Below are 27,348 nucleotides of genomic sequence, written 5' to 3'. Positions count from 1 at the left end.
AACCAGAATACACGTGCGCGTGTTTGTATACATAAGATAAACTTGTCAGAGATAAAATCAGCAAATAAAGAGAAAATTAAATGCAAGGGAATGGAAACTAATAATATTAATATCAGTGAAAAGCCGTGTTGTGTCAAAGGTGTGTGGTTGATAGTCGCTCTCTGCATAAACCATGGACGGAGGTATCTAAATGGAAATATGGATTATAATGATTTTTAAGACCTGGGAGCGTGAATGCAGAGCCCAAAGAATAACTGTCTAAAGTTGTTCATACGGCCTTATTGAGAATATTTCTTGGTGTGTTAGCTACACCATTTAGAATACTCAGTCACCGGCAGAAATGTGTGAGGTAAGGTGGAGTGTGCTAATTGTCTAATCTCTGCCTTTTATTGTGAGAAGGCAGGATTGCAATACATGTTGGATATTTGAGATAAACACCCTAATGCTGTCATAGCATTGTGTAATTAGCAGTACGAAAACCCTCGGATGTTGTTTTCTGCATTTAGTCCTGAAATTATCCAACCAACCAACGTGATACGGTACGACCTAAAGAAACAGGTGTTACAGTCAATATCGATCGATTGGTCTGACTATCATAGTAAAGTGGTACCTACGATAAGTTAGTGAGAACTTAACTATAAGAAACAGTTAAGAGACAGAGGAATCACATCAAAGAATAAGAATGGAATAGCACTAAGCACAACATAAAAAGAAGTTAAGTAATAACTGTATCGCACGCCAGCAAACGTCTTCACTAAATATTAAGGCCGGATATTTTGTGCACTCAAACCTGGAAGTTTGAACTCTCCAACATAGTTCAGAACGAATATCAATAAAATTTTAAACTGATGCAATAAAATGATCTTCTCATCGTTATTAGTTTTCTAGTCTAATTCCATCTAGGCTCACACTGTATATTGGAGCAAGCGATATTTAGGCAGGTTTAACAACGCACATCTGTATTACTTCAGTCAGTAAAGGAATGAGCAGTATGAAACCCTTGATACGACTGCTTAAACGCTCTACCATTAACACTGCACCTCAACTTTATAACAGTGATTTAGTCAATTCAAAATGGTTGCCTAGTTAGTTAGAAGTATTATCAAATTACGTACGATAAATGTTATCCGAAGTTTTTGCTAGTGAATTTGGTTTAATTAACACAGGAAAGATGAAAAGCTTAGCAAACTAGCGAACCAGTTATAAATTATTACAGTGTTAATGAGTTGGACGAAAAAATCTATTAGTGAGACGTTAATATTTCAATTTAGTCAATAAAGAATAAATCTGGAAGTACTTGTGTGCATGTATTCACTTCACCAACTTTTGCTTTAACCAATCGAACACAACTGGTTCAAGCTTTCTAGTAACATAGATTTGTGACCTTTTTCAGTATTCGCATATTTGCGAGAGAGAAGATTTAATACTGTCTTAAATAGTATTAATTCTAAAACGTTACCAACACACATATACATATTAGTTATTGAGAAACAATGCAAGCATCTCCATTGAGATCTCTATCTCAATTAAACAATAGTATCTAACCATCGACTAAGGGCTTCGAATATGATGTACACATAAAGAGATTAAACCCATTTCTTTTACATTATATTGTTAAAATCGAATAATAAGAGATTAAATGTGAGAATGTAATTTCTGTGTTTAGATGAATTAGACATCCCACTAAGGTTATTCAATTTTACTGTGATTAAGACATTCTAAGTTATTTTTGTGAACGTAAAACTAGTTTGTCTAGCATACAAAAAATGAAATTCGATGCACAAAGAACATTGCTAACATGATATGCGAACAGGAGAGAGAAGTTAAAATGTATATTGTAAGAATATTCCTTATACTCATACGACGATAAAGTTTGAAAATTAGATAATACATATAACCTATGGATGGTGACTAACAGTGGAATCCAGAACGGGCGTTTTGTCCCAAATTAGGACTTGTCATCCTAGTGTTAATGTCTATGGAACAATTCATACCCTCTCACTAATAACGGTATAGATAAGTTATGTAACGAAGCTGATAATAAAATATTGGGACAAAACACAATCCATGATAAAAGCTATATGTAAGATTGCTATCCGTGTTTCAATTCTATTCTATTAATCAGTCATATATAGACGCCTCTAAGTCGAATACAACTGACAGTACATTTAGTAATATGATCTGAAAAACATGAAACAGACAGATTTGTAGGCTAAGATATACTTGTTGCAATCATCATCCATCTATCTGAACTACTTCTCCCACTTTCCTTTCTACTTTCATCCACTAGTGTTTACTCATTGTTGTTCGTTGTTTTTATTATACTCACCTTTCTTTCTCTACCCCTTAACAATCTCATTTTTATTGTGTGATACACATTCTGGTATCCCTTTGTACCAATAGTTAAGTTTAAATAAATTAATCAATAAGATATACCCTCCTTTGCATTTTGAGTCTCACTATGCTTTCATACATATATAATTGTTTAATCTTTTTAATTATAATTACTACTAGAACTGTTCTGAGTCCCTTACTATTTATCTTGTTAATTTTACCACGTTTAGCTAATGTGTTATAACAACTAGCACAACCAGAGATGTATACTGAGCTGGTTAACAGAAATTCAGTAGTCACTGATTTAGTCTTTACAATAAAATATAAATTAATACTGTACTGATTGACAGCAAGATTTTGATAAGTTACATTAATGAGTAGAATAGTGTTGGGTAAATGAACTAGACTAAAATTTTTAAAAAAATTCAAGCACACCCTTTTCTCCTCTCAATGCATTTAATATCATCGCGCGACTTCTTGCGTAATGAATACTTATTTTATTTATAGTTCATTGGAAAGAAATGTAAAACTGAGTGAATAAAGTAAGGAAGAAAGCGAGGGAGAGAAAGAGAACGAGAAAAACTTCAACATATTCAAAATATTGAGTTTAAATTCTTTACAGTTTATTACTTTTATTTGTTATCTCAATTTGCCAACAGAAAACTTTGTTTTTGAGTTATTTTATCCCTATTCGTAATCATATTCATTCTACAAAATAATCAACTATATAACAAACAAATAACTATTAGACATGACATTCTTTATATCTCTTAGTCTTTATTACTCAATTTTATGATTGATCACATAATCGCTCATTTTTATAATTAATACTATGTGGTACAGGTACTGTGGAGTGTTTCTTATTGAATTGAAGAAAACAGGAAAGGAAACATAGAGCAATTATAATGACAATAGAATTAAAAGAATCATGAAGCATGTAAAAGACGAATAAAGGAAGATGTGCAAAAAATATATTTAATGTATGGTTTTCATATTTTATGAAAGCACTCTGTAGTTTTGTATTAGACAATAAACTGGTTTCCCTACTAAGTCTTTATTCACTAAAGATACGAGGATATCATGTACATTCTTTTATTTGCCGCGTAAATAAATGAAATGAACCTTTAAGATTGTGTAAAATTATAGATAAATTACAAAACAGTAATCGCTGTACACGAACTAAACAATGTCAGTGGTGATGATAATCATAACAAAAACAAAAGTCATGTTTGTAACTTGAATAAGTCCACTTTTTTCACTCTAGATGTGTCATTTTAACCTAAACTAAATACATAAATTTTGTCTAATACAAACATAACAGACAAGTAGTTGATAACACAGTAACAAATGATCCACGACGGTTATATGAGCTATTTGAACGAAATGGGTTAGAACCAATTTTTACTCAGTCCTTCAAACGCTAAAATTAATAACTATGTCAATTAAAAAAACCCATAAGTGTTACAAAAGAAATACGTCCAAAGGGTTTCGAACCTTTGACCTAGTGACTGAAAGTTGGACAGTTTAACCATTGAACTGCAGCTTCGCTCTAAACCATCACTATACAACGGATACATATTTCTAGGTTCAGTCAATTAGCAATAATATATGATCATTATACAATCTCACTGATAATATTCGTCTGACTATACTAAATATGACTCAATCATGAACATAGACTGCTATCGAAAGGGTTTCAAATTATGAAATAACAAAACAAAAAAATAGTTCCCTATGTGTTTGAAGACAATTTTTAATTAAAGTTTATATAACATATAAACAAAATTAAAGTCTCATTTAATTAAATAAAAACATGTTTCGCCTACAGTTTTTATTGGTCAACAAATTCACTTCTTCATTTTCATGCAACTACCAATTGAAGTAAACGCATAGACATAAGGCTTAATCTATCAGTAATACTGATAATGAACAGTAAGAGTATTAACGATAATAAAGGTATTATTATCATTATTATTCAATTATGTATTATATCTGATTAGTCATTTAAATCAACAGCAAAGAAGAAATTATAAATTAATGTGATACATCGCCATATGATAGACAGAACATGAATATTTAAAAAAAGACGAGGACTTAAAATATATATTTACGTGCATAGAACATAATATAATTTTTAAATAGTTGTGTTCAATTGTTTGTTATAAACACACATGGTGCAATACATATGGCATTATTTTAGTATTCTTTATACTCCATTACATGAATACATCATGACCAAATACTATTGTACCAAAAAAAACATGAGGACAAGTGAATAAATCTATTGATCTTTATTATTATTATTGTTATTATTATTATATTTTCTTTACAAAAATAATAAAAGAATTTTCTCAAGTTGCACAGTAATAAAATTTACTTAGATGGTCACAGTAGAAAGTATATTACACACTACTATCAATAAGGTTATACCTTCCTGATAAATTTAAGGCCGAAATTTATTCATTTATACATTCGTTTACAGATCAATTCATTTGCAGGAAAATCAGATAATAGTGAATAGTTAGTACTTGTATAACATTCTAAGGGCTTTTTAAGTAGTATACAAATAAAATATGATAATTGAAAATGAAAAGTGACATGACTATTGTTCAGTGTATCAATTATAACACAATTATTTTTTTTTATATAAGCATAATCATGTCAAGTTAGGAGATCAATGTTGGGATGAGTTTATTGGTATGTTAAATAGGAAACAAATTGTGAAAATTCTATCAAGTGAGAATAAAAAAGACAAACAATAAAGTAATAATACGTATTATTCAGAGAGTAAATTGGAAATCTTACACATCTGTTAAATTAATTTCATTTAAAAACATATATGACGACGACGTTAATGTATCTGACTGCCTGTTAAAAGCAATAAGAAACTTGAAACATAGGTATGTATTTGTTCACATTCTGCCAAATCAAATCAGTACAATAAGATGAAATTAGAAAGATAAATATCAGAAAAGTACAAATGAAGTGAATGAACATTCAGGTGTGGACAACTAATTTACTGTTTGATGCAAAATTACCAAGTTCTCTCGTAAAATGTGAAAACCACATATTAGATACTTCATTTGCAAAGTGAATTATTAAGTAGGCAGGTAGAAATATACCCTACTAAAAAAAACAACGCCCATATCATATATGAATGAACTGAAGAGGCAACAAACTGTTCGAATACGTGATATATATATATATATATATATATATATATATATATATATATATATCGAATAATTTTCCCGCAAATAATCGTTTAGAACATCAAGTCAAATTTTATTTATCTGTTTATTTTCGATTTAAATTTTCATAGGTAAACGGTCTGCTTCTTCTGTTTGTCCACATTACATTCATAAACATACAGACAGATAGTGTACACATCATACAAATTCTATTAAAAAACAAACTTTGTAACTTTGAAACCGTTTAACATTTTCTAATTTATTGGATCAAATAGGAAAATAAATTTTCTATTCGATATGATCCAATACAATTCATAACTATTCTGTATGAAAGTAAACAAAACCTATCTAGTTAATGGAATATACAAGAGATAATGTTTCAGGTTTAAAACTAGTAATGAGAGAATAATTTATCTAATATTGACTGTCTGAAAGCTGTTGACAATTTTTCAGGAAAAACGTGGAAGTAAATCGCTGAATGTATGGTGAATAAAAAATTTCTAGAGTTTTAGAAAATTGATATATAATGCACCATATCCTACTTGTTACTAATATAGACATATTGTCAGAAGCCTCCATCAGTATCAATGTCACACATTTAAAACGCTAACATTCCTGTTCTCTGCACCTTAATTAATCTTGGAAGTAAAACTTCTTTTTGTATTGTTGTTTCCTATTTAGGGTTTAAGTGTAACAAATTTCTAAGGAGTAAGAAAGCGATTAGAAGTTGATGGCAAGAGAACAAGTATCAGACATATCAAACTATATTACTATTCAAATTTTCTGAGATGTTAATTTATAGGTGGTAACTAAGTAGAAATTTATAAACAGTAACTTATATGATAGGTTAATCATAATAAAATTGAATGTTTGCATAAAAATGATGCGACTTTTAAATTTATAACTGAAAACCAAGTAATTTGTTAATACATTTTAATAGTAGTTATGTAGAAAGAATTTCTTTTAAAAATATAAAAATAATGGTACACAAAACAAATTGAAATAACGTATTTATTGAAAACCACACTTTTATATGCAGTACTCACTTATTTAAATACCTAAAAATCCTGAATATCGTACATTTATTGAATATTGGAAAAACGGATGGATTGATAAACTCACATAATAGATAACAACTAAAGGAATTTGTATTTTATCAACAAATGGAAAAGATACAATTCAAAAAACTCTGTAAATTAAAGACACTAGTCAAAGTACATACGTTTAGAACAAAAGTTTCCCACTTAAAATAAGATAATATTTGACTATTCAAGTGTACTACTTATCGGCATAAAAATAAACTATTTTATCGAAGCAAAGATGGATAGTGACTAGCAGTGGAATCCAGGACGCGCGTTTCGTCCTGTTTGGGACTCGTCAGCTGGATGTACCTGCATCTCAGAGTTGATGTTCACTCTGGGACTCGAACTCAGTACCGTTCGCTTCAAACGCCATCACGTTATCCACTTAGCTACTGAGTCCTGATAGCCACTTGCTTGTGCAATGGGTACTGAGTTCGAGTCCCAGAGTGAACATCAACTCTGAGATGCAGGTACATCCAGTTGACGAGTCCCAAACAGGACGAAACGCGCGTCCTGGATTCCACTGCTAGCCACTATCCATCTTTGCTTATAATGCTTGTGAATTAAGGCAATATCGAGGCATACGCACAGTATGCACATATGCCAATAAGAGACTGATCAATTTCAGTCCTAAAACATCAATGGGAAGATTCAAATAAAAACAATATCAAGTGAATTATTTTATCGAAGGCTTAACGAAAAGTTTTTATTCAGTAGACATTAAAATGTGGCTCTGTGAAACAACACAACATCTATAATAAAGCTCTTATCATACTTTTTAATACAATGGAATACTATTTTTTAAATTATGTGACTGTGGTGATATCATAATTTATGGACGGACCAATGAAGTCAAGAATAGCAGTTCTTAGATTTGGACGCGAAATTCATCAATCCAGATATTTAAATAGCATTTTGGCATCATAGATGATGTTGGTTCGTTATAAAAACATTTACTTTAATTCACGAACTTAATTTATAACTCTAAATCCTAATCCTAATTCATCATATTAATTTATAACTGTCTTAAGACACTGGTAAGTACGTGAACTGTCTTAAGGTCACTCCAGCACCGCTCAAAGGTCGTCCATAAATCATATATTCAGCTAGATCTCCCAACTGAAATGGGACATTAACCGACGAAAGTCATTAGGATTCAACATTTTGAACGTATTACAACATAAAACACAATAAAATAATTCTATTTCAAAAATATCAAATGACTAATAAAACTAATTATACAACTAATATATGGTAAAGTAATGTTTTTCAATGAATAAACAAAGGAAGACACTTAACTTCAGATTAATATTCATTAAAGAATTAATAAGAGAAAGAAGCCAATTCATTCACGCTTATATTATGAAAATGTATAATCATAAATTGATATATATTTTTCATAACAGACTGATAGTGCTATTCTGATGAAATAATTGGTCTTTGAATTTTATCCTATGACTTAGATACATTCTGGATGATGATGAATAGATCGAATAATTTTAAAAAAGGGTTCCTGGAGTTTTTAAAAAAAATTGAATGATGCAACAATTTCATTTTATTAGCCAAATATGTCTGCTAACTACACACTACGCATGTATATTTGGTGCCCCTTTGTACCAATATTTATATGTTCAAATACATAGAAAGTTCTGAATTCTAACATTTTGACATTCTTATCTTCATTCATATATGATGTGGGTGAGATTTTATCGACGATTTACTGATAGTTTTAATTATTGTTTACATGAATCACGACTGTTATAGTAACCGTAGTATTCACATACGCTGAGTTTACTAAATCCCTTATTACGGTTCCGAGCACATCTTTAACAACAGTGCTGTATGAGGATTTCAATTCTTTTGCTAGTAAATATATTTGAAAGATTCTTTGGTTACCAAAAAGCTTGTAAACTATCTTGTGCTTCTCATAGCTCCCTGAACCTGATTAGAAGTGATCATGAGAAAATGTTATCACCATACTTATAGATGTGCTCCACTTTTAAGTTTACATTATTGGATGGTTAGTAGTGTCTATAAAGTATATGGCGACCTGAAAATATCAGTTATGAATCGCGAAAATTGGTAATGAAATATAAACCAATGTTTATTTACAAACAATTCAATGAAATACTTATCAACACTATCTTGGCCTTGTGTTATCCTAGGTATATGTCATAAGCAAACACTTTCACACGATTAGAAAGCTTAATTTAAAGAGAAAATGATGCTGATGGTCTTTAGGAAACCAATAACTTGATAAGTCAAATAAAATGAAACGCCCAGTCTCAATGAAGTACGCTCGAAATTCTAATATGTTAAGCTTATTTCCACATGTATCAACAAAGAGATTCACTATACAAAGCATATTAGACCATAAAATTAGACTAGAAAGTCATCATCATTCTTGATGAAATTGACGATGTAAAAAGACTAACAGCAAAATTATTGAAAGAATATGTGAAATTATCAACTTTTCACTGCTACAAGAAAAAAAAAATCAAATAACTTACCGGTGAATAAAATTCTTATTCTGTATATATTCTACACGTGTAATTGTTTGATCAGCTAACAGAAGTACTGTTTTTAATTTAAATCTTCGACCGCAAAAATTAAATAAATCTTCTAGACTTGGACCAAGTAATTGAATAACTAGAACATTGTAGTCTCCTTCTGTACCAGACCATTTTAAACAAGGAATCCCAACTGGAATAAGAAGAATAAATAGAGCGAGTATGACACAAGCAAAGTAAGAAATATGCTGACCTCATGTGTCGTAAGTTAGTTACGCAACAGTTGGATAGAATGAAGAGCAGGTATTTGTGGATGAGTAGTGAAAACATCCAAGTAGAAACACAGGCCAAATCAAGGGAAAAAAGAATGAATTAACAAAGTGACATATGAAAGAAGTAGATAAAATCGCATTATATTACAATTGGGGAGAAAAAAAGGTGAAAGAAATATTCTAAAAATTATATGTGAAGATGGATAGTGTCTAGCAGAGGAATCCAAGAACAATCAATTGAATGGAACACGTCACTATACATCAAATTCACTGACTTTCACAAAGCATCTGACAGTATGTTAAGGACCTTATAGAACATTCTTCGACACTATGGTGTACCTGAGGAAATCGTCATCATCCAGAATTTATACGACGGACTACACTACAAACTCGTGCATGGAGGACAGCTCACAGATGTATTCCAAGTGAGGACCAGAGTCAGACAAAGATGCTTTCTCTTCCTCTTACTCTTTCTTCTGGTTATTTATTTATTTAAACACATAAACATTGGTACAAGGAGGCACCAAATACATATGCGCCACATAAATCATTCGATTTGTGTGAGGGCTGGGAAACTGCCCGGGTGCCCCGACCGATTTTTCTTAGGGGTCATACCCCGAGCCTTGGACTTAAAGGTCTGACCCACAAGGCGATGGAGCATCGTGAAGAGATGCAGTCCCATGGTAGCCGGTGACCAACGATTGGTTCATACACCATTTGTTCCCGCAGGATACTGGAGCCCATGTGCACCATTGGTTTGGGATCCGGTTAAAGCCCCGGACATTCGCTTTTCGTTCTCTCAATTTCGTAAACAACACCCCCATATGAGAGCATTTCGAGGAGGGCGGGCCCACCCCACTCTCGGCCATACCAGGGCATTTGGGGGCTGGTATTTGACTGAATTATAAAAACCTCCACACCTGACGGAAAGCACGGAATACAAGAGACATCTTGGATGCAACTAGACGATCTGGACTTTGCAGATGACCCAACTCTTCCATCCCATACACACGAACAAATGTAGGTCAAGACAACTAGTGTGGCAGCGGTCTCTGCATCACTAGGTCTCGACATACACAAAGAAAAAATCAAGGTCCTCAAATACAACATAGAGAACGCCGACGCAATCACGCTTGATAGATAAGCTCTGAAAGACGTGGAAACTTTCACATATGAAAAGGATGAATAGCCCAGGACAGGGTTGGATGTAGAATGCTGATGGATGGCCTATGCTCCTTCACGGAGGTAACAGGCGTAAGTATATGTATATATGACCTAAATGGTTTGATTGTGAAACCTTTGTTATCCTAAAGAACATAAGGCCTTTAAAATCCTCCACCTGGGCTATAAATCTCTTCTGTCATCTCGTAGTAGTAATGATTCCTTAATATGCAGACAGAAATACTTCAAATGTACAATCAAATCTATCATGCCCATAGAGAATGAACAATTGTGTAACTTATTCATAATTGTCTAGAATAATCAGCAAAGGTAATGCACACAACAATCACAATACAAATAAGGCCAACAATATATGTGACCGTTTCATTATTCAGTTCAGACAATACTGTGCTACACACAAATCATATTATTTTTAATCGAAATAAGTTAAACAGTTTTTTAATCGATTAACTACTAGTGAACAAAAAATGACTTTAATCATACGAAGATTAATTACTGTTTGCGGTCATTGAAAACAATTTGATCGAAGACTATGACGGATTCATGTAGTAACTTAAGATGAATTCACAAACCACATAAACGTGTATAACTTGTTAAATAGAGAGACTGTGACTATGTACTACATGATATTATACATCACAGGATAAATATTCATTATAAATCAGTGTACTTTAATGTGTCTAATAACAAATACATTTCAGCGAATATTTACTCTTATTTAAGTCACATGCTGTTAATCGGGTGATAACAACTACTTGAAACGAGAAATTAAACAACTATAATTCACTCAATACGGATGACCCTATTCCCTGAATTGTGTGTAAAATAAAAAAACTATCATCTTGTCAAGGTGCAAGTCAATAGATCAAATACGTAGGATGTAACGTCCGATTTATGAATGCAATGAGAGTGAGATGAAATGAATGAATCAATTATACATATCTAAAACTGGGTGAAGAGGAAGACCTGTCTTGTGAACTTTAGGTAAACCATATAGTCTCGGACTGTTCGACCCAGTGGGTTTGAGTGACTCATGTACGTCAGGAGTAAGTATGCCTCTATTTTTTAATTCCTTTAGTGAGTTAGTCAGCAATTTTTCTGCCTTCATATTTAAGTCCTTCACGTCGCCGAGTTTCTGAAACTTCGTCGGATCATTCAAAACCGAGTTCATTTTATTAATGTTATCGGTTTTGTTCATAAGAACTAGCCCTCCTCCTTTGTCCGGCTTGCTTATGATTAGTGTTGTCTTTTCTAAGCATACGTAAAGCATCTCGATGCTGTTTGGTAAGTGGAGTTTTCACTGTACATTTACTATTTTTGTATTGTTGGCAGATGTCCGTGAACGTGGTCTTAAACCTAGTGAGTTCATCAGAAGTAGGCACCAAATCTGCTGTTTGTGTAAATAGATTTTCGAACTGTACATCTGTATCGAATTGGTTTATTTTATTTCTATAGTCACAAAATCTAGGGCCGAGCGACAAAGCCTCTACTTGCACTGTGTCTAACGTAACACTAGAGAAATTATGAACGAACCGCTCAGGGTCCATAGGAAATGTTCTTTAAGGTTTATGAGGCTCCAGTGACTGGAATAATTTTGTCCCCAGTTTTACTGATCTACTTGTTGCCACCATGTTATTATAATCCATAAATTGTAATTTTATTTCCGGTGGTAGGTTATCGACCACAGATTCTCTTTGTTAAATATTTCTTTCCAGATTGTTTATGTGTAAAGAAAAAGTATACTTACTCCTGACATACACGACTCACTCAAACCCACTGAATCAATTATAACGAAATCAACAGAATAACCATTAACAATAAGAAGTGAAGAGTCGTGAGACTTAGCGGTCGAAATATTCGAGGTTCAAACAGTAGTAGAAGTCATAAAACATTAACAGTGACTGAAAGTAGAGGACATAAGCCTAAAACTCGTAAGAAACATGTAAGTTATTTGAATGTAGAGTTGTAGTTCATTATAGATTTACAGGTTCAGTGATGCGCAGTAAGCAAAAACAATAATCCAAAGTAATTGAATATTGGATTATATTTATAATTGTTTGGAGTAATATGATTCACGATCAAACTAAGCATGATACTTATATTATTTAAAGTAACTTATAAGTTAAAGCTACAGGTGCCCAAACCAAAACATGGCATCAGTTTATGAAGTCATTGACGATTGGAATGAGCCATGCCAATATATGCAGACTATCTGGTTGAGGCCTGCGTGATTACCGCAACCAATGGTTATAGACTTTGAACGAAATGCCTCAAAATCATTCCCAGTGGCGAAAGCTCATCAGTTCTTTGTCTTCTCCGAGATTCTGAGCTTTTGAATTCCACATAACTTTTTCTGTTTTTATTTCAGTAATTTATCAGTTCTTGAATCATATCTTCGATATCTAGTCTTTTCTATAAACAATAATATTGTTACGACTTCTACCCCTTTAAGATTTAGCTTAATAATTTCATCTCTATGTGCTAATAGAGTATGGCACTTGAACCGATTTACATACGTACCAGGTTCTACGTCGTGACTGACTGCAGTTCGGAATCTAGGGGAACATGGAGTAAATAAAACTATGGCACTGCAAATGATTCTGAGCCATATCACCCAACGTCTCTAACTATCTGCCACAAAAATTACATAGATCCCAACAAGATTATATGCACGTACCTATATGTTTGAATAGCAATAAAGGTTTTTTCAGTTTAAAGAAAATACAAAACTTAAAGCACTACTTAAATATATCATTAATTTTGGGAGGACAGTTTATGTAATTGAATTGCTCAATAGCACCACTAAATTGAATTCCGAGGAAAGTTTAAAACACAAACCGTTTAGATAAACTCCCGTTATCAGATTGTTCGATTAACCGAATAACAGAAATGAATATACCTAGCCAAGCTCTAATTTCACACCACAATAAAATTAATTAATTAACTGGCAATCACCTTATGAATAAATGACACATGTCATTAATCAGTTGATGTGCCTTCATACCACTGGTTGACCGGCCCTACGCACTTTAAACATAATTTAAAATAGGCAAAGTTAACAAGAGTGTTAAATGTTTCAAGTCAGTTTACACACGCAAAGTTGGGTAAAGTATCGGAAATTACAATAATTGTGTACACAAAGTATGCTGTTAAAACCCCAAAAATTAATAAAGTGGATGAACGTAAGACTGATTTCCTTAATAAATGCTGATCGAATTAACTAAACACCCCTTTTAGGAAATTTTCATGAGAAAATTAGATCGGTCCACAATGACCATCCCATTGACAATAAATGAAATCACAACGTAAGACAAACAAAACGAAAACAAATCATTATATTTGGAATTTAATTACACCAGAAGAAAAGACCACGTAAACTAAAGATAGATTACTTACCACCACCTTGCATAAGCTTGTAAATCTTAGCCTCAATTTGAAGCTGTGGATGTTTTGCTTTGACGCATTCTAATTTGATAGCTACCTCTTCATCATTTGTGATATCGGTACCTATGAAATAGTAACAATAGTAATAATAGTGCTAAATTACTGTAGTTTTACGAGTATGAAAACATGAATATGTTAACACCACATTAGAACAGCATCTAACTCAAGGCCACGAAATAAATCAATCAAAGCTTTAATAAAATGCACATCTTTTTTTAAAAGTTGCTTTGGAGACGACGATAACAAACCTTTTGGTATTGAATCGGTGTCAGATAATAGTAGGTTCACCTGAATATATAATATAAGGTGAAATCAGAATTGAAGGGATTAAGTTCGAAATAAACAGTGTATAGCTTACACATCTGAACGCACAATGTAATGACCACTACAAACAACAAGCTTAGAGTGATAACCGAACCGGTAAACAGCTTGATATTTATGAAAAGCAAAAACTAGTTCCGAGGTTATTTGTGTTAAAGAGACTTACACACACATACAGATATATACAAAACTTTGCGGAATTTACACTACGGGTCAATAAAATGAAGAATAATAAATTAACACCACATACCTTATGGTTGGTGATTTAGTGTGGCATAGTATATATATATATATGATGATTTTTCAGTGGAATGGATTTTGAGGTGAAAACATTACGCTGATATTCATTGCACTACAGGTCCGAACGCCCAGTTCATTCATTTCAGTATGTGTGATGGACGCTACTCACAAGATTGTTTGTACGAATTATGTAGAGGAACATTATCATCGAAGCTCCAACAGTAGTCAGACGAAGAGTTTCAGTACAATGAAAGCACGGTGTAGGTAGAACACATAGAAAGATGCTAAGGGATGACTGAAGGCTAAACATATGTATTACGAAATCAATCTGTAACTTCTCACAATAAGTGTAGATTCCCTCTGTCTATTGCCTTTTTTTAAATAAGTGGTAAGTAAAGTTGTAATTCGTTTTCTTCCCCTATTTATAATGAGCACACTTCAGAAAATAGTACATGAAAATTTATTTCGTAACTGATAGATTAGTTTGACATTGCAGGCACAAGAAGGATGTTTACATTACAATTCAATATATAAATAGTTAAAAGTATCAAAGCACGAAGTTATGACTCATTAGATGAATGTGCACACATGTCCTAAAATATTTATAGTGTATTAAATATGTTAAAAATAATATATTCTTCTCTACACTGTAACTGTACTTCACAACAATAAGTTGTACGCATTACTTTGTACTAAATTTTAAATTATAAGCGGATGCCAACAATTACTATTGTATATGTATATGCCGAATGATCACATTTTTTCTTTTAATTTGAAATTGTACCCAAATAATAGACGAAAAGCCAGCATAAAATAATTTACTATTCAAGGTCTAGACACTGATAAACGTCAAACTGCTAACAACCATAGATTACCGCTAAGTAAACAAAGAAAAATTAAAATTTTTCAACCATATCACAATATGGCAGTATCTTCTTTAACCAATGGACAGGATATAAACAACTGATCATATACTAAATACTTTAGTTCAAAGCGTTGAGTTTGTCAAAACAAAATTTCAATCAGTGAATTAAGACAAGGCGAAATAGAGAAGTTTTTTACTATACAAAAATGACTTTAAACGATACCATATGAAAATGGACAAAATTAACAAATCTGAATGGATATGTGTGTTTCATCTGAAGACGAATAATCAATGGATAATTAGGATTAGTAATGGTTGTTATTCAAATTGATTATTGAAAAATGTGAATTCAAGGCAAAATCATGAGATAAGTAGGACTATGTACAATGAAATTCCACTCGATTAGGTAATATTCGCCATTTTAACTCCGCCTGTAGCTTTTCTAGAGTTACTGTCGGTCCCAAGCCCGGGTAAGGAGGGAGGGTTGGGCATGGGGTCGACAACAACATAATGTAGAAAATAATCTTGCCAATAAAACGCCAACCCGATTAAACCATTTGAACTTCGGCCTGAGAGTTGAAGGAAGAATTATGACGCCTCATGATAAATGCTGAGATTCTCAGAAAGTCACAAGGATGATACCCCTTCTAATAACCAGAGCAACAATTAACATAGGCAAATGGAACTTCTGGACAATGTGGGAGACCGAGAGGACCAGTCAAATGGCAAAGGAAATGAGGAGATACAGGAGATACAAGATGGACAACAAAGGATAGGTACATGAGAGATGCTGCTGTACTCCGGGGAATGCTCCACACACTCAGGGAATTGTTTTGATCCTGTCCAAAGAAACACGAAATGCACTTATGGGATGGAAATCTCATGAACTAAGGATCATCAAAGCATTCTTTTAAAAAAAGGAAGGAATCACAATGAATGCTATCTAATGTTATGCACCCGCCAATGATAGCAGTGATGACGATAAAGATCAGTTTTACGAGAAGTTGCAGTCGATCATGGCGAATTGCCCCAAAAAGTAACTCATCAAACGCCAAAATCGGGATGGACAACACCGAGTGTGAAGATATCATGTGATGACATGAACTGGGAGAAAGGAATGAGAATGGTAACAGATTTGCAAATTTATGTCCATTCAACAAAATGGTTATGGGAGGCATAATGTTCCCACGCAAACGCATACAGAAAGCTATATGGGTCGCACCGGACCACACCACGGAGAACCAGATAGATCATATTTACATCAATAAAAATTCGTAAAGTCAATGGAAGATGTGAGGACCAGGAGAGGAGCTGACATAGTATCATATCACTACCTGATTATGGCCAAGATGAAACTGGAACTAAAGAAACACAGGACGGTTAGAGCCTTCCTTCCATATAATGATAAACCCAGCTAATTAAAGATAACTCTCAACAACAGGTTTCAAGCCTTACAGGATATACGGGAAGAAGAAAAACTACCACGGAGGACAACTGGAAAGGGATCAAAAGATTGCTGAATTCAACGTGTCAGGAGGTTCTGGGTCACAATAAGCATCATCATGAGGAATGGATCTCCATCGAAACCCTGGACAAGATTCAAGAAAGGAAGAACAAGAAGACAGCAATTAACAACAGCCGAGCAGGAACAGAGAAAGTCAAGGTACAAGCTGAATACACAGAAGCAAACGAGCAAGTGGAGAGGAGCATTAGAGCAGACAAGCAGAAACACATGGAAGAGCTAGCAACGACAGTGGAAAAAGCTGCAAGTATGACTAAACTATATGACACGACGAAGAAACTGGCAAGAAAATAAAGTCAACCAGAGAGACCGGTCAAGGACAAAGGAGACAAGATAATCACAGAGATTCAAAAACAGAGGAGCAGATGAGTAGAATACACCGAGGAACTCTTGAATAGACCAGCTTCATGAATCCACCGGACATCGAAGCAGCTTCTACAGAGCTTCCTATAGATGTCACTCCACCAACGGTGAGAGAAATCAGGATGGCAGTCAGACAAAGTAGCAGGTTCTGACAATATAGCAGCTGAAGCACTGAAGTCAAACATAGAAGAAATTGCACAGATGCTTCTAATACTCTTCGGAAAGATTTGGAAGCAAGAACAAGTACCCACAAACTGGAAAGACGGATACTTCATCAAGATACCAAAGAAAGGAGGTCAAAGCAAGTATGAGGACTACAGAGGCATCACACTACTATCGGTACCAGAAAACGTTTTCAACTGAGTGTTGCTGAACCGGATGAAAGATTCAATAGGCGTTCAACTTCGAGATCAATAGCCCGGATCCCGTAAGGATAGATCGTGCACAGACCCAATCGCGAAACTACGGATTATTGTTGAGCAATCAGTTGAATGGAACACGTCACTATACATCAAATTCACTGACTTTCACAAAGCATCTGAAAGTATGTTAAGGACCTTATAGAACATTCTTCGACACTATGGTGTACCTGAGGAAATCGTCATCATCCAGAATTTATACGACGGACTACACTACAAACTCGTGCATGGAGGACAGCTCACAGATGTATTCCAAGTGAGGACCAGAGTCAGACAAAGATGCTTTCTCTTCCCCTTACTCTTTCTTCCGGTAGTTGACTGAATTATAAAAACCTCCACACCTGACGGAAAGCACGGAATACAAGAGACATCTTGGATGCAACTAGACGATCTGGACTTTGCAGATGACCCAACTCTTCCATCCCATACACACGAACAAATGTAGGTCAAGACAACTAGTGTAGCAGCGGTCTCTGCATTACTAGGTCTCGACATACACAAAGAAAAAATCAAGGTCCTCAAATACAACATAGAGAACGCCGACGCAATCACGCTTGATAGATAAGCTCTGAAAGACGTGGATACCTTCACGTACCTGGGAAGCATCGTCGACGATTAAGGAGGATTGGCAAAGCAAGGACAGCATTCCTAAAGTTGAACACCATATAGAACTCAAAAGAACTGTCGGCCAATATCAAAAGTCACAATCGTCAATACGAATGTCAAGACAGTCCTACTGTGTGGGCCTGAAACATGGAGAACTACTACAAGCATCATCAAAAAGGTACAAGTATTTATAAACAGTTGTCTACGCGAGATACTCAACATCCATTGGCCGGATATCCTCAGCAACAACCTACTGTGGGAGATGACAAACAAGCTTCCAGCTGAAGAGGCAATTAGGAAGAGACGATGGAAGTGGATAGGACATACATTACGGAAATCAACAAACCGCATCACGAGACAGGCGGAAACTTGAAATCCTGAAAGGGAGCGTAAAAAAGGAAGGCCGAAGAACACACTACGTCGGACAATGGAAGCAGATATGAACGAATATGGATGAATAGCAACTGGAAAGGATTGCCCAGGACAGGGTGGGATGGAGAATGCTGGTGGGTGGCCTATGCTCCTTCACGGAAGATAACAGGCGCAATTAAGTAAGTTAATATTTCCCGGGCAATTTTGTTTAGACTTTAAATGGAACCCATCTTTTAATTATCACGTGGTTTCAGGTAGTCCCTAATAAATCCTGCTCCTTGATTTCATGCTACTTGGTACTCGTCAGCACGATGCAAATGTAATCCTGAGGCAACAGATGTTTCCTGTAGAAATCGAACCCGTGTCACCTAGCTTCACAATCTGCGATGCCACAACTGACCTCCTGCAAAATTGAGGAATTTACAGATGATTGATCACTCACCAACATGATATTTGTCTTATCCTATGATGCTTATCGAATTCTACACATCAGTTTGCAACATGACCATAAGTCTAAGTAACTTGACACACACTAATGTTGAGATATTTGGTTGGAGAGAATAGGCAGGAAACTCTTAACCTCGATTTTATGCGAGTTGGCACTCATTACCAAGGCGTGCACTCAGTCTTGAAAGAATTGATGATCCCTGTAGAATTAAAACCCTTCTATAGGTAACAGTGATTTCGAATCATTTAGACTATTAGTTACATTGCAAATTTATCGATAGAACTCAACCAAAACCAAAGAACTAGACGATTAACACTAAAAAGTGTCTGATCAATTGTAATTTTTATAATTAGATAGATAGTTATACACTATGATATAAAACAAACGATTTTACTCGGCTTCAAAAAACTTGCGATCTGAGGTTAGAATGGATACAATATAAAATACATTTTAGGATGAACGGTATTCAATTAGTGATAATAGTACACAATAGTATACTCGAAAAAAATTAATTTTGACTCTAGTTATTCACATACAACTAAAGAGTAATAGAATACTGACGAAAAACCATTATCTAACAAGAGGAGAAAATGCATTTGTTAAACTGTACGTCCATAATAATTGCGAAAACATTTACACAAGTTTTGCCGTATGATAGTAAACAGTAGGTAAAGAGGGTAGAAGAAGGGCTAACAATTTTTTGCAAAATGTATATGCTCCGTTTCTACAACAAACATGAATGGGAAAATTAATCACATAAATGTTTACTTGTCAAACTTCCCACACTTGAACAAGGAGTCCCATTTATATTTGGAAATGATCTACAACTTCCCGTCATTTGAAGATACTTGACTTTTGTGTGTAATAAACCACCGAATATTACATGTTCAGCAAGAGGATGTTATAACATGTACGCTGAAATTAGAATGACTTCAGTGTATGTTAATCTTCATTCTAGGAAATCAAACTAATCCTTCTTTAAAACGAGCAACAACAATGCTAATGTCTTGAAAAAAAAAACAATTTATTTGCCTAATCAGATTCTCGAGCCACTTTTTTTAACCTTACATCAAGCTTATGGTAAATTAAGTGAAGGAGATGAAATTTATCTAATCAACTGACTGTTTTGTGATACTTTGAATAACAATAAGAGAATAACACCAAAAACAATCACTAATTTACATAAACTAACATTTTATATGATTACATCATAATGGGTAAAGTACTTTATTCCTTATTCGTACAATTAGATATTTAAACGTGTATAATGATAAACAACCGGAAATCGTTAGTCTTTCATAGTCTCATGGTTATAAAATAATAATAATAATAATAATAATAATAATAATAATAATAATAATAATAATAATAAACAAATACCATTGGTATTATTTATACTACAAAAAAAAATCAACAAACGACTAATCATTATTGATTATTACTCCACTACTCCTAACTTTATACTGAGATGATATGAAAGACAATGTTTCCAATCAATCAATAAATTACAATGGCTGTACTAGTCACGAGTTTAAACAAACTTTAAATAAACGACAATGAAAAACGAGATAGTGACAGAACACATGTTTATAGTTTGTGCCCGCACACACACACTTTATTTCTTTGTACGTGCACTTATACGCTCAACAAATACTACTCCTACTACTATTTGTAAATTTAAACAGGTATTTATTTTATAAACAATAGTTATTACCTTGAACAAAGTTGACAAAAAGAAGTGAATTATTTTCTTATAAAACAAGAGTAAAACCATATAATCAATAGAAATAGTGTTGTCTAATTGAAACATTAAAATGTCACTCAAATTATTGGTCTAGACAATGAAGAAAAAAACAAGGCAAACTATATATCCGTCACATTGGAATATTGAATGGGAACCTAAACACAATATTAAATTAACTTAAGGATATAATACACCACTGATAATAGAGAAAATAATAAGTTTGTCAAGCACTAGCGTAAAACGGTATTGTCATTTTTAGTGTTAACTAAATTATATGTAATAACAGTTGATGAGTATTTTGATACGCATATACCTGATGTTCAATGTTTGGTTGAAGGCTATTTAATAAAAATACTTGGATGGTAACAAAAGAGCATTTTTCTAGGAAACAGATTATAACAGAAGTAACTTTTAGATCAAGCATACGACTATATATTTAAACACTGAAGAAACTAAATCCCAGGAAGGTATGGGTTTCTTTCATTTCTAAGCGTAATCATACTTATGAATGACAGAAAACACAAAACAGGTTATATATGGTCTCAAAATTCATAAACAAATATCTAACACTCAAGCGTCTCAAGACAAAGAGCCTAGAATTGGTCTTGAATTGCATTAGGAGTACAGATGCCTAGCTAACCACCTTGCACGCTCAGTGTACGAATGGTAAGAACATGTTCATGGGTCTCGTTACAACCAATCAACGTAGGCGGATGGTTACATAAGGTAGTGGAAGCTTCCAATATAGCTCATAAAAATACTGTTGGTTTTGCTTCTATAAATTTTGTACCAACATTTTTGTACAATACTTTTTATCTTCATATAATTATTGTAATTAATTTGCGCGTCAGGTCCAGTAGTGTTCTATGGAGGAGGGGGGCTAAGAAACGTTTATAACTGGGGGTCACCAATTTTATATCCACGGAGCCTAATTCTTATACTCAAAAGACGATGAACTACTGCAATTCCCACAAGCGAAGTGAGAACACCAAGACTGGTACAAGTGAAGTTTTATTAACCCCCAAAACACGACTATTCTAGTCGAAAATATACTGTTATATATTGATTTTTAAACCTACTGATTGTTAATTAGGAATAAATTACGTATATATCATGCTCAATGTCATCCTGAACATAGTTCACGTTAATTTAATGCAAAGAATATCATATCTTGAATAAATACACTGAAACAAATCAACGTTATAATGAATAAAATATATTGAAAATAAAACAAATATTTGTTATATCCTGACGAGAATTATGAATGGTAACTTTTGGGAGCTATTTATGGACCGATACGATAAATATATTTTTATTGTATGCTTATTAGGCTAAACTATGCATATTCATGTTCCTCTTATTAAAAGCTTTATTTTGACCCATAGGCTTATTATGACTGACATAGACTATTATTATATTTACCGTCCTTGAATTATGCCCAGTCTATTAATTACAGTCTCTCACATTCACAGCCACTTTTGGCTAGATCTTGTACGAATGTTACTTTCTACTTTATGGTACGCTGTAGTCTGTTTGGTTTGTATATAAACCCAGTATGTTTGAAATAAATGATTCATATCGTAGAGGCTGAGATTGGTGTTCTGGACTTAACAGGCAGGGCTAGACAGGAAGAAAGACCGATAAAGACTAAACTGCTCGTACGGGTTTTACGCGTCATTGGTCCGGTCAATAAAACATTGTTCTCTAATTGGCGGCATCACTACGTTATATATTAGTAAAGCACAAGGTCACAAGTTACACTAAGTAATCATTATATTAAATTCAAAACGGAAGTAATATTGAACAGGAATTATAATCAATTGAAAACGTAATTTCCACTTTTTATCCCGTCGTATCAGAAATGAGTCTTAAAACCTGGGTATTCTGTGTCGTAATTTACTGTTTCTCGTCACTGGCATTATATTTTTTGTTAAAACCGATGAAATCATCTTTATATTCGAATTACACAGCAAGACATATGCCAGACTGAGCCCGTTAGGGAGTCATCAAAAGAAAATTATCATTTCATATGAAATTTAATTGATGGATCGTATGGCCATTCTAGAAATACATTTTATGCACACAGATAACAACATGAACGGCTGATAAATCAGTTTGAATTAAAATATGCACACAATAATTCAAGAAACACATTTTTCTTAGAATAAAATTATTAGTATTATTGTTATTATTACTAGACACAACATGTGAGAGACTTTGAAAAGCAATAATTAGCATTTAGATCCTTAGTATGGCATATTATTCACTTGAACCTACCTAAGTAAATTTCACCAAATGATCCACTACCAATTTTACGACCAAGGCGATATTTATTGCCGACTCGTAATTCCATTAGCTATAAAATTAAATAAACACAGTTTTATATTGTAGCGAAATAATTATATGATACTAGTAATTAAAAATTAGCTATACTGATAAAGGTAAGATGATACATTTACCAAACATGAAGGTTGATCCATATCAGAGCTTATAGTACTGTGATTACTGGGAATTCGGTATTTTCATCACTTAAGGAAAATATATAGATGTGTAAAGAGATTGAACATAGTGAAAGGGAAAATAAATACTACATATAATATTTGGCGCGACTACTTCCGCTGATGCCAAGTCCTACTTTGTTTGCGACTGATTAAATAACTAAAAATTAAGCACTCCTCTGCTCTAATGTCCCTTGCTATGAAGGCCATGACGAGGCTGATAGGATGGATATATATGTAATCACAGGCTTAGTTAACAATTAACCAAACCTAGTTATATGAGTATGACGCGTCAACGATCGCACATTCACAAAAAACATACGATTTCACACCACTATAACACGCAGTTCTATAATTAATACACATTATGAAAGTCAGCACACAAAATTAGGATTAGATTTTTAGTAACCTCAAGGATGGGGCAAGGAAAGTAAACATAAAAGCATTTTTTAAGTCTTTCCAAAGAGCATGCAAATACCTTTATGTAAAAAGGTAATGGTGAATAGTATTTGAAAAAGTTGTCCACAACATAAGTAAAACTCAGAAAATTTAGCTGTGACTAATAAACGAAACGGAAATCGCACCGTAGTTCCCCAGAAAATTCGGAAATTCATAGTTGCCACCATGTAATTATACTTTTCATATTTCATTTTACGATTAACAAAAGGAAAAAACTTACTCTTGGTAGAGAGAACAATAACACCAGTACGAATATCAAATACACAGCTCAACTTGTGAGCTAAGTCTCAAAATGCACCTAAATGCGTTTTACACTCAAGTGAACTATCAGTGAGATTTATCCCAACAAATTAACCCACTGAACAACTAATGACGGTTAATTGATACAACTACATTCTGGGCACCAAGTCTCTCAGTAAGAACCAATTAACCCTACATATAGATGCTCTTCGACACGGCAAACACAAACACAAACTGAATCGACTGTCAGTACCCGCCAATCAGAACAACTTTAGACTGCTACTTCTTTTGTAAAATAAAATTAGCCTTCGACTACGTCTTAATAAAATCACATGTATGCCTCCACATCAAAAAACGCAAGGAAAGTGAAACTGGGATGTCTCATCGAGATCACTTGACAAACTAAACTGCTATTTGTAAAGTTAGTTAGAAACCTTTAACTAAAATATCAAACGTATTTTCAGTTCGAGACACCCTATAATGATTCCTAGTTTCCCGTATAGATGGCAGTGACGACTATTAAAAACCTTCGACATAAAACAGTGATATATTACGGAGGTTTAACCGACGCCGGGTCAGCGAATCCTTAAGGTGAAAATACTAAGGATTGAAACTAACATAATGATCATGGATAGCGGCGAACAGTAAAATAAAAAGAGATAGAAACGAAAGCAACAGTAAAGTCGTTTAAAACCAGCGAAAAAAACAGACTTATAAGTTAACAGCTCTTGACCCTGTCATAGGAAAAAAGGAGTCAAACCTACTTAGAACAAGCAGTTCACGGGGTATAACACTGATAAACAGTTTAAACGAGATATATATGCCCCAGCTTGTGGGTCACTTACAAATGAACGACTAAAAACTATACACCAGCTATATTTGAGTTCCCTACCATCCATCGGTATATTAACTCAAGATTAATTCTATGCTGTTACTAAAATATACTGAGACGGTCTACCCCACAATAATTAACTTTAATGTGTCACTAAACGAAAGCTGGAAAGAACGACATTACCGGCCATATGAATGACGGATAAAAAAGTGTAGACGAACTACTATGAGAGATTTTGAGAAGTAACTTGTTTATAGACGTACCATTGATGGTCCGTTAATCTAACCCCAGGTTGAACGAACGAATGCACCAGGAATATAAATCTTTTGTTTTGTTCTGTGTATTACAACCACGCTAACCCCGTCTGAGCGTCGGTGGTAATAAGACATATGTGTATTGAATCAAGTGAATTTATTTCAAACATTCGTTTACTCCAACGAAAGAAGCGAAAAGGCTAAGTGTAGCGGAGATAGCAAGCGTGCTAACTTCATTTGATAAGGCGTGAATCATTATCCGTAGCCTAACAAATATAAGCTAAAGATACGTGATGAATTGGGTAGGCAATACACACACATCCAAAATAGAGTTAAGGGCGAATAATTGACAAGTTCACGACTCCTTATGAGAAGGATAGGGTTTTTATGACGGTATAAACGACTCAATAGCCGTTCATAAGCTAGGACGAATCACACAGGTCCATAGTAGTGCTAGACACTACAACCTACCTATGCTTTTCCCTAGTACATAAACTCATAGTATAGACCACATGCAAGACGATGAATGAATTGGCTTCTAAAAAGCCTGAAACATTCGCCACCCTGGTAGTATGCGTGTGGTATTAAAGAATTGACCTATCCACATTGATAGGTGGTTTTTACAGAATTCGTGAGGGATTCAAAAATAGCCAGTCTCTTTGAATATGATACTAAGTCACAGGAACTAGGCCTCTGTAAAGAAACACCAAACTATCAGTATTGCTTTGCTAACGATCACTCTTACTGCAAATATAATCTCATTACAGGATGACAAGATCCCAAATTCACAAATATCCAACGGAAGCCCTCACTAGCTGACCACGGATTCCCTGCTGAATTTCCAGATCTCAATGTTTCAAACTAGTGACGAAAAGCCCTGAACGTAGCCCAAAAGGCTTCGGCCACACAAACGACCGAAATGTGATTAAAAGTTAATGCATGCACTTCGGAAAGTATGAGCTATGAAGTAAAGATTGTACTTATTTACCCACCTGTTATGAGAACTTTCTGATGAACAACTTTACTAATACAAACAAAACACTGTTTCAATGACACTCTTAATGAATACGAAAAGTTCAAAAGATATAAATAACTTTAGAAATTGGTTATAACAAGGACCCACCAAAAGCTACCTGACCAAACAGACCGCCAGCCTTGTATATGATGTAAACAACGACGTTGATATAAGAAAAACGGATTACAACAGTTCAAAGACGATATGTAAAACCAGTACTTCAATGCAGCTAAAGTCTTCGAAGCTCTGATTCCGGCTTTAGATAACAGTCTTGTTCCTCAGTGTCATCAGTAGTTTTACGGGCTACTCCTATCCAATACTTCTGATCGACATAACTAATAAACCTTGAACTTGTAAAATAGGTAAATATATCTCATTGTTAATTCAAGACCGTACCCAGGTTATTGTTGGTAGTTACTTAACTTACATTACTACTTGAGCCTATTGCTCCCAGAGTGATAAAGGCAGTAAATCAGGAATTTCCAACCATCTCTGTCTATGCTCTCCTTTCTAGTTGTTCCCAAGTGCTACTCGTGGTCTTCATCTATATCGCCTGTTCCGAACACCATGATTTAAGTTAACCAACTATTTCTCTTTTCACTTAGAACTTCAAGTTAGGGATTACTCTGAAATGCAGCTTAATTACTTCCACAAAGTGGAACCTATCAACTTTTAGCTTCATTTCCTGATTTCCTTCTTAACTGCAAGCTGGTTAATCAGTTGTGAGTAGAAATTTGCTGACAGACTCTTAATAGTTTGCTTAGTGTTCCCTGCGGAGATAGTCATCCATAAACACCCGTACTTATTTAGTGATGATATTGTAGTTCATTGCGTTTCGGCACTATACGAAGAACTGTCATAGCATGTGTTGAAAACTCTAACTTTGATTCTAAAAAGTGGTCCTTCTAAGTCCCGGATACTCCTCACTGATCGGAATGTACCTCTTACTTTGCTAACCCGTGCCTTCCTATAAGCATCAAATCTTTTTTTATCAGTACCGATGCCCAGGTATCTGAAAGCATCCGCATTTTCCAGTACTTTGTGATCATCTTCTGGTTGATTGTTGCTTACTGTGTTGTCTTTCAAAAGCTTGAGTTTTGCTTGCGAACGCTGATAAGAATTTTTTAGAGGCTGA

At 34.1% G+C, this 27,348-nt stretch overlaps 1 protein-coding gene across 1 annotated transcript in view; it reads right to left on the bottom strand.

The window, feature by feature from the left end:
• CSNK1D (Casein kinase I isoform delta) overlaps window positions 1–26,517 on the bottom strand; it is a 47,431-nt gene extending 20,914 nt beyond the window's left edge. The window contains exons 1-4 of the mRNA XM_012937823.3: window positions 26,322–26,517; window positions 23,193–23,271; window positions 13,968–14,078; window positions 9,118–9,310 (exon numbers count right to left, since the gene is read on the bottom strand). Of these exons, the coding sequence (XP_012793277.1) occupies window positions 9,118–9,310; window positions 13,968–14,078; window positions 23,193–23,268 (380 nt within the window). The 5' untranslated portion in view covers window positions 23,269–23,271; window positions 26,322–26,517. The remainder of the gene's footprint in view (window positions 1–9,117; window positions 9,311–13,967; window positions 14,079–23,192; window positions 23,272–26,321) is intronic.
• Window positions 26,518–27,348: the final 831 nt, after the last annotated feature.

The sequence above is a fragment of the Schistosoma haematobium genome, chromosome 6 (genome assembly GCF_000699445.3).
Source record: "Schistosoma haematobium chromosome 6, whole genome shotgun sequence".
Classification (NCBI taxonomy): Eukaryota; Metazoa; Platyhelminthes; class Trematoda; order Strigeidida; family Schistosomatidae; genus Schistosoma; species Schistosoma haematobium.
This window is presented reverse-complemented; position numbering and strand designations above follow the sequence as displayed.